The sequence below is a fragment of the Cynoglossus semilaevis genome, chromosome W, assembly GCF_000523025.1.
Source record: "Cynoglossus semilaevis isolate Cse_v1.0 chromosome W, Cse_v1.0, whole genome shotgun sequence".
In the NCBI taxonomy this organism is placed as follows: Eukaryota; Metazoa; Chordata; class Actinopteri; order Pleuronectiformes; family Cynoglossidae; genus Cynoglossus; species Cynoglossus semilaevis.
This window is the reverse complement of record NC_024327.1, coordinates 12,017,904-12,027,684: the sequence shown is the minus strand read 5'-3', so window position 1 is coordinate 12,027,684 and position 9,781 is coordinate 12,017,904. Positions and strand designations below refer to the sequence as shown.

The following is a 9,781-nucleotide window of genomic DNA, read 5'->3' as shown; positions in this document are numbered from 1 at the left end:
CGACTGCTGAATTCTGCTCTCTCCACAAACTCAGGCTCGTTTTATTGACACACATATCCAGGGGTGGTACATATCAAGCAATACAGACTTCATTTGTTCTGCACACAGTCATACATTCTTTTTGGCAACTGTATCTACACCGTTAGTTTCTCATCCCGTTCTTATCGTGCCCAGGTGCTGTTGTTGGGGCCTTGTGTTCTAACTATGAATCCAGCCATTGTCAAATTGTATTCTAAAAGTTTCTGTTTCCCATCACACCAAGTACTCCTCTTTTCACAACCAACCTTGGTTTTATCTCAACCTCGCAGCTCCTTCTCTACATCTGCATGTTTTCAGTTCTAGCTTTAAGCAGCATTTTATGTTCAAGCTGGTTATATGTTTAAGCACATCTCTTATGATTATTTATTCTATTATAAAACATGATTATATATGTTGCATACTTCTATAAAATACGAACACATGAATACATTTCATCCACACATGCTATTTCAAATGTTTTAATATATTTTTGTTTTTCCATGTACATGTTGAGAAACGCTGTTACAGTGACCTTCTACAATAACGTTAGTTATAAGTTTATGGTGAAAGGCTACTATTGTTTTCTTCAACTGTACCTTTAACTTTTACAGTGATAACGCAGTTGCTATGTGTCACCTGTTTATGTGTCTCAGCCGGCACGGTGGTGACGGATGGTTTTAAATAAACAGTGTCAAGAAAGGTTGAGGTCAGTATCCAAAGGTCATAATCCAAAGGTCATAAAACGAGTGTATCATAGCAGGCTATAAAAATATAGTTCCGCATTTTGGCTAAAAGAAAGGGGAACATGTGTCGAAATGTGTTACAAAAACATGTTGAGACGTGTCTCTGATCCAGGGAAGTTCAAAAGGTCAAAAAGTGTTTTACCAAAACATAAGATTAGGGGAAAGAATACAGTGATTTAAGAATACAGTGATTTATATAATGAAGCATAGAAAGAATGTGTGAGTTCTTGAAATAAAATAATTTATATTTTTTGAATATATCTGCAGGTAACGCAATATAGGGAAAGTGTCTGAATAAGACTAAAAGAATGATCCTCTGACTAGAAGTGATTGATATAAGACAGAGTCAGAGGAAGTGCTTAATGCTGAAATCAATGAGTTAAGAAATGTTGTGATTAACATTATGATCTTAAGAAATGTGTAATAAATGAAAAGAAGTGCTGTGGTACACTGTCAATCTTAAGAATAAAAAGGAGAAGTGTGTGAACTGTTGGAAAGTTAGGGACAGATACAGGAAGGATGTTCAGGACATGACTCACATAGTGGTCAGGTCATGACGCACATGATGGACACAGGTGTCCAGGAAAGGCCTAAAAAAGAGTGAATGATTCATCTAAAAGGAAAAAGTGTTTTTTACATGCTGTACTGTATAAATACAAGGTGTAAGAGCTAAACAGTTCAGTTCGTGTTTCATCTCTCCCCCGGACGGACGGGACTCACGCCAGGACCCTGTCATGCCCCAGGAAAGGAGGATTGTGGACTTGAAAGAACTCACGAGAGAAGCAGAAGAGTAAGCCGGAGTGAAGAAGGATTATTTCTCCGAGTTTGTTTTGCCACAATAAAGAATTGGATTATTTCTCTGCTTCTTCTCGCCACAACTGCCATCGGACCACAAGAGTGCTTCGCCCAGGGGGAAGCAGCCCCGTACCGGGCGGCTTAGGGCGTCGGCTCTTCCTCAGCAGTGAGGACTGAACACACCGAGGGCCTAAGGTCGTGTCCTCTCCTCTACTACACCACCAGTAGGCAACAGGTTCAGAATATAATTTTATTTTTGACACAACACCACAGCACATTTATGTTATATTTTGATCTGTCTATTATACTGAAGTGATTGAATGAGTGTCTACATTATTTTTACAAATGGCTGAAATTTGCTTATGTGCTGTGCCCTATTCATTCCCATAAATAAATTCTTATGAAATTAAAATCATAGATTGAAAGAAATTTTGTTACATCATACATCGCCTTGCATACAGTAAATCCAGGGTCTTACGCGGTTAACATCATAGAAGATTCACCAATTTTTTAAGGCTATTCTCTGAAAAACCCAGTTACATGCCCCTGACACCGTTGAGGTGTTTAAAACCCTTTTCCGGCAATCAACAAGTGCCAGGATCATGAGAGGTGAGCTGTCATGAATGAGTGTGGTCGCGTGGAGCACCCCGAGCCCCAGGCTGTTCCTCGGTAGTGCACGTGCGGCGGCAGCGGGGCGGACACCCAGACGGACGACAGTCAGGAGCCGGACGAATCACCTCGACCATAGGCCTACGCAGGCACGTGGGTGACCGGAGGAGGGTCTCGAGTGAGGGACCCGGGGAGCGAAGTGGCACAGCCAGCACCCACTCCGGCCCCACGGGTCCTTACCCCTTACACGGAGGGCCTATCAAGCTGCGGGTGGGCCCGTAGCCTGGGATCTAACAACAGGTGGATTCAAAGGGAGATTGTGCCACATTGCACATTTACACACACATACTCAGGGATCTCTGCAGGCCATTGAAGCGTGAGTGGCAGCGTGTGGGTGACGAGTGAGCCTAATTATGACAGGCCGAACAGTGACTCTGCTGAGTGAGGCTGACGCGTCATCATCACCCTGACTTTCCCCCCTCAGCTGCAAAAAAATATCATGTCAGATGTTAACGCAGGCGTGTCCAAGACAAGACAGGGTTTTGGGCCAGCCGCAGCCCTGAGATGGGTTCTTTGTGGCTTATCACTTTTATTTATTCTCCATGTTTTAGATGCTTCTGAGATATCTTTAGTTAATTTAAGCCACTTGTTCAATGTTTGAACATCTGGACCTAACCTTTACCGTAGATGCCATTTTTTTATATTTATAAATGTGGTTAACTTTTAACCAGTACGCTATATCATTCTAATAATGTGTTTATCTAATTTTCACCTGCATTCACGTTTAAGGCTTCATTTTGGAGTTGGTCAGATTGTGGCCCAGCATGAACAGAACTAAGTTATTTGTTTAAACCAAAGAAACATACAAGAAGCAGACAAAAAATAGCAATATAAAAAATACCTTTGAAACAAACAAGATGTAAACAAATACATTTAAAATGTGTACATCCAATGTACAGTAGATTTCGCAGTGCATTGTGGGAAACATAAAGTGCCCGATTGTTGTGTTTTGTCTTCCAATTCTTTCCATCATGGACCTCGGTTGTGGCCCACGACACCAAGCCAATGTGTTTACATGTTTTCCAGGAAGAAAATCCAGTTTGTCAGAATGTTGTCAAGCAATCAATGATTTATTAAAAAGAAGCAAGATATTTACCCGTTATAAAATGGCTCAGTAGTCTGCAGACGATACAGATGATTGGTGCACTTCACTACGTGCAGGAGCTCCTGTTCCCAAATGGCCGCTGGCTTCACTCCCAGCAGCTGGGTGTTTTTCTCTTCTTCCTCATTCTTTGTTAATTATACTTTTGCCCCACCTAGTTTTGGTGGGTCTCAACCAATAAAGCACAACCAGAAGTTGTAGATTCCAGATTATTGGACATCATTGTTGATTGACAGCATGGCCTTTGATTTACAGTGTCTCCAACAGTAAGCGCACACACCTGTTCTTAATCCCCTTTTTTCTCCTTATTGAGAACAAATATTCCAGTATATAGTTACCAGAAGTTTCCATTAAACAAGATCTTAAACTGGTGTTTATCATTATATGCCCTGAGTAAAATGTTTTACTGACTTTACAAATGAAGTCAGACATATCTTAATTACATTTTCTCATTTTCATGCGGAGTTACATCCAGAGTTTTCAGTCTGATCCTACTATTAGACTTCAGAGCCATAATCGGAAGCCAGATGGCTTAACTAAAACATGAATTTCCTTAACTTTATATTTAGTTTATTAATACGCCCCGCAGCATCTTGTTTTAATTAGCATCATGTAACAGAGCCCCATGGTGCTTTGGCTCAGAGGCAATGCATCTGTTATTGGTTAAGGTTCACCTCCTGTGCAAGATCGAATCCTGGTTAGGGCGGTTAGTACCTTCCAGTGGACTCACCACCCACAGGAAGGTTCAGGAGGGTTGGTACGGTGCAGTGTGATTTGGGTGGCGGTTGTGGAGACTGCTGCCTCTGCGACCTGGTAACGGATAAGCGGACGAAAATGGATGGATAGATTGGTAACAGAGCCCTAAAATTGCACTTGCACTGTAGTGTCTGCATCTGTATTTACCAGAACATTTATGAAATGCTGCCAGATGACAAATAATTGATGAAGGTCAACCAGTTCTAGCTGTGACTCATGTCACCAAATGACCTGCTCCAGGTGGGCTTAATACCCTACAGGGTGTTCTGTCTTAACAGCAGATTCCAGACCGTCTCTTCTGTAGCAGTGGACTTTTTTCATTATTTTCTAGGACTCTTGCTAAAGACTCATTTGGATGTTTCTATAGTGTGGTGGGTTCAAGTCTCAATGGAATCATGTACTTAATCCCCCTTGTGTAATTCGTTTTGGATATCAGTCAGCTAAGTAGTATAATTGGTTTTAAATTGCAGGCTTGACTAAATAATTCACAAGGTTTTGATACATTTTGGGCTTTTTGGATACGTTTTTAGATTAGTTAATATCTTGTTTATTGTTTATTGTTATTTTTTGTATCATATTGACACTTTTAGACTTTCACATGAATCTTCTCCCTACACTTCCTTCTACTTAAAGATGTGTAACATTGTGTTTTTTTAAATGGTAGTAATAATAAAAGATTCGCTTCCAAAATGTCAGTGCGCAACTGCTTCAGGTTTTTCACTGACACACATACTTTAAATACAGCCTTCATCTGATGGTGACGCCAGGCGAAAGAGAGAGAGAAAAAAAGAGAGGGAGAACTAGAGACCACCCCCTATCGTTTAGTCCCGCCCACACCAGGGACGCAGACCTTTTTGATTGGACGTCGGCTCCTGCTCTGAAGTCCCTCCTCTCACGTCCACAGTATGAGGATCAAGTGAGAAACTGCAAGCAAACAGACACACGGAACGGGTGACACTGACGCACTGCTCTGTCTGCAGGGATATTTCTTCACTCTTGTTTCTTTAAAGGATTACATAGCTTGATATTGAGAAGTCGAAAAAGGATGACAGTTTGGCTCGGACGCGTAAAACGCGCTTTGCGCACAAGCCCGTTTGGATTAACCGCACTCTTCTTGCCATATGCTTGAATTTTTGACATGATGACGTCTGATAATCTATGAATTCATCCCTACATCCGCTTCTCACATGTTTCCGACACACATCGCAACCCGATCCTGATGAAAGATCCCCCGGTGGAGTTGAACCGCTTTTACGCAGCGAATCCCCGGAACGCAGCGCACCCCCCCCTTACAGCGGACAGGAGCGGAGAGGCACTCTGTTCTCCCACCCACGTTCTGTCCTTCTCTCTCGGATCTTTTGCGTCAAGCTAATAGGCTTCCAATCCGGATTGTAAAGATGTTGACGGCGCACAGCGGCCACTTACTGCACCCGGAGTATCTCCAACCCCTCACCTCCGCTCCAGTCAGCATTGAAGTGCGTATATATTTTTTAAAACTTTAATTTTATGAAATCTTTTTAGAATGCATTTTTTGTTTTATAGATATGAATTACCCTAAATATTCTTAAATATTAAGACATGTTTTCCCTATTTTGATGGAAAATGTTTTTACGCCATTTTTCGTATGGCAGTAAAACAGAAACGCGTCGAAATGTCATTAATAATCTCAGATTCATTGTTGTAAAAACGCAGTGTAATTGAATGTTATTGTTTTTATTTTTCTACAAATAAATATGCATTTTTTAATTTGTGTTGAGCTGTACGGAGTGGGAGATTTCAGATGTCATTACTATTTTTGAACATATGGTGCTTAAATTGAATTAAAAGAAACAAAAACAGTTTGTTCACCGCCCTGCTCTCCATTTTCCTCCTCAGCTGGATGCCAAAAAGAGTCCTTTGGCTCTCCTGGCCCAGACCTGCTCTCAGATTGGCAAACCAGACCCTCCCTCGTCTTCCAAATTGGCCTCCCTCTCCTCTAGTGGTTTGGGAGACAAGGAGTCTTCCAGCCGTTCATCCAAGAATGGAGAGCAGCACCAGTCCCTGGAGGATAAATCAAGTTTCAAGCCTTACTCCAAGTCATTAGGAAACTGTCACAAGGATGTTCTGGTAACAAAAGGGCCTTCAGACAAAGCAGCTTTCAGGGTGCCAACTGAAAGATCCAGTGGTAGCAATGGTTCTGTGTGTCCGTCCATCCCTCCCCATTCCCAGTCACCAACTTCCAGCTCTCCTCCTCTGCATGCCCAGAGCCAAACTCAAAGACAAAGCCATTCCCCCTCCACACAGCCCCTGCCACACTCCCAAGCTTCACACATAGACAACAAACAATCAAACTCACAGCTGGCCAGCACAGACAACAGCAATAGTGCTGGGAAAAAAGACTCAGATTATGCCAAATCAGGTATGGATGGGGCTCAATTAGCCAATTCCAGCCACATCCGGGCCAGCACCAACTCTAGCAATGCCAGCTCTGCCAGCAGCCCAAGGCCTGAGAGTAAGACTGCAGACCCACAGGCCTCTACACAGGCAACATTGGCACCTGGGCACATCGCCCCGGTGTCTCCCTTCAAGGCTGAACATTCTGTCTTCCCTCTGCCTCATGGCTCCATGGGCTACCACGGCTCCATTGTCGGGGCCTATGCTGGCTACCCGTCTCAGTTTGTGCATAGTTTGGATCCTACAAAGTCCACTTTGGGAATGGGACTTACAGCCAAACACCCCAGCTCCAGCCCACTGACTGGAGCCTTGCCTCCATCACTGATGCAGGGCTTATGCGGGGACCCCTACTGCCTGACTTACCCCAATGCACCAGGAAGTAACTGTTCCACGTGTGTTCATGACCCGTCCAGTCTTAAGTCTGGTTTCCCCCTGTTATATCCCTCTCATCACCTCTACTCCTTACACTCTTGTCCCCTCACCTCCACCACCACACCACCCCTTTCCCACCCTATTTACACTTATGGTTTCATGCTTGCCAATGAACCGCTGCCACATGCCTGTAACTGGGTGTCTGTTGGGGGACCCTGTGACAAGCGATTTGCCACATCAGAGGAGCTTCTAGTCCACTTGCGTACCCACACAGCACTACCAGGGATGGTGGACAGTAAGCTGTTGTCAGCCTACCCTTCATCTGTTTCATCTTCTGCATCCTGTCACCTTCACCTGCCTCCACACAGCAGCCCAGGTACTCTACCCAGTTTTTTCTCCCTCCAAGGCTCCCCAGGTTTGGGTCTAGCACGGTACCATCCCTACAGCAAATCCCACCTGCCTGGCGCCCCAGGTCTGCCCATGCCCTCCCTTAAATCTTCATCCGCTTATTACTCCCCTTATGCCCTCTACAGTCAAAGACTGGGCTCGGCCTCTGCACTTGGATACCAGTGAGGTCTGAAGTGGCGCTGGCCACTATGGATTTCAGGCACAAGCTTAGACTCTTCAGAGCGAGCCATGAAGACTGAGTGTATAAACTGGGGTCAGGGTCTGCGTAGGGCATCACTGCTGCCAGGACAAGCACCTGTTAGCTTTAGGATTGAGAATGACTATCCAAAGGCAACAGTGCAGCTGAGTGATTGTCTGCAGCACAGAACTTATAGAACAAACTCCAGTATTTGGTGTGAAGCAGAGCTTGAACATGCTGGAAATTGTGGTGTTTTTTTTTTTCTAACTTTTGGTTGCTTTTTGCTATTCTTTTTTTAAATTTGTGAGAATTGAAAGTCTGTATTTATTTTACACTCAAGCGCTTGTTTTTCATCTATGGGTGAGGTAAAAAATATGCTGTCCAAATGAGTATATATATATGTGAAAAGACAAAGATGAAAGTATAGTTTCATAAATGCCTATTAAACACTTTACAAATAAAAACCCTGCACAAAGATGGAGTTTATTCTGGGGATTTTTATTTTTTTCTTACTCTCTACTGTTGTTTTTCTCCCCTGGATACTCAACTGTACATTAAAATTCTACATGTCTGTAAGAAATACTTAAAAATGTCATTTGTAAATAAGCAGAGATGTAATTTTTTTCAGTCTTTGTCAGCAATTTGGGCTCATTGATGCGAGTGTTACAAAGATCAATCTTTGCAGACTGCTGCACTGCACTTATCTAGGCCTATCCATCATTATGGCTGTTAGAGCCACAGTACATGTAGCAATGTGCAATATTTCATGGCTCATATCAGCTGACAGGTCTGTCCCACTGAGGGCACGCTGGGTCATTAGTCCTGTTAGCTGCTCTCTGAAGACTTTCATGCCTCTACCTCTCTTCCATCACCTGCTCTGCTTTTGTTGTGAGTGCAACTTTTAATTCGTGTTTGTGGGGCGTAAAAAGAGCCTCCTCAGCAGAGTGGAATAGCCGCCGGGTCACTGAGACTCTAATAATGACCTGAGGGAGATGTTGACCCAGGATCTCTTGCACTCTGACGGATTGGCCTGCAACACAAAGGCCATCGCTGACAATGGGGGGTGGCTAATAGAGAAATATTCATCAAAGTCCTGACACCTCCCCTGAGGAGTGCAGGGCTCTCTTACAGAAACCACAAACATGAAGGCTGCAGCGTCCTGGAGCCATTTTCTGCTCCCTCTGCTGCTCTGTGGTTTATTGGAGTCAGCATTCCCGGGTCAGACTTAAAAACTAATTCACAGGAAAGAAGTGAGTTCATCCAAAATGCCCCACACCAGCGCTTTTAGAAGAGAGTTGGTAACTCCATAGTGTGTCTGTGTCCTATTCTCGGCTGGCAGGGTGTAGGAGGCACAGAGTAAAGTGGCTGTAGTCTCACAGGCCACTATTACTCCTAGACTCCTCAACTCTCACGGTTCATTAGCACTCCAGACAAGGGAAAGGCGAGCACAGGTGTCACTTGACAGGGCCATTAAGAAAATGGATGACCCTCCCAAACCACATTCCGTCCCTGCCACACCGGCAAGGTCACGCTGTCCCAATTCCTACTCTCTTGGACACAGCACTTAGTTTTCCTCTTACAGAACTAGAACTATGCAGGAAACTTGGACTCTGGAAGAAACTCAGTTTCCTGTCACATCTTTTTTTTCTGATAAGGTCATATGGAGTAAATTGGACAAGCTGAGTGTATTCAGCGCCACATATTCGTCACTCAGGCTGTCACTTGCGATAAAGTGTGCTGTGTTGCCCCCTAAGGACGGGTTTGTGAAGTGCAAGTGAAATCCGTAAAAGGCAGGACACAGTGGATTTAAAGTGTCCACCCAGTTCTGTTTCCTCTTCACAGAGGATCAAAGATATTTGTTTTTAAAAACAAAATTTCTGAGGAGAGCAAAATGATCACTTTACTTTAACAGATTTGGGTAGAAAGCCGATGAATGTGCATAGTCACATAATACAAAAAAAACCTTCTTAAAAAGAACACATTTAATGTGTATCCATTTTAAGGTCACATTATAGGTTTTGGCCTAGATTTAGGTCTACCCTTGGGCTGGGTCATTCCAGAACTAAAGTTTCTTTTGTTGAACCTCCTTATTATTTTGAAATGTAAAAATCCTTCTATTTAGCTTTCCCACAAACACTTGGAGATTTCTGACAAGTACTATATTTTACAGTTAGTGTATTTTATTAGACACATTTTCTCCTCCTTAGCCCTTACACTAGTCTTTTTAAACCTTAACATGACTCAATATAATCATATTTTCTTGCTTTCTTTAAGCCCACGCATAAAGACCATAAAGCAAATACCAGA

The 9,781-nt window shown here is 43.3% G+C and overlaps 1 protein-coding gene across 1 annotated transcript; it reads left to right on the top strand.

Annotated features, from left to right (window-relative positions):
* Positions 1–3,978: 3,978 nt before the first annotated feature.
* LOC103397207 (zinc finger protein 703-like) lies at positions 3,979–9,158 on the top strand. Its single transcript, XM_008335430.3, is given in 3 exon segments — positions 3,979–5,376; positions 5,379–5,558; positions 5,959–9,158. Coding segments are annotated over 3 exon segments (1,818 nt in total). The 5' UTR covers positions 3,979–5,241; the 3' UTR covers positions 7,462–9,158.
* The last annotated feature ends 623 nt before the right edge of the window (positions 9,159–9,781 follow it).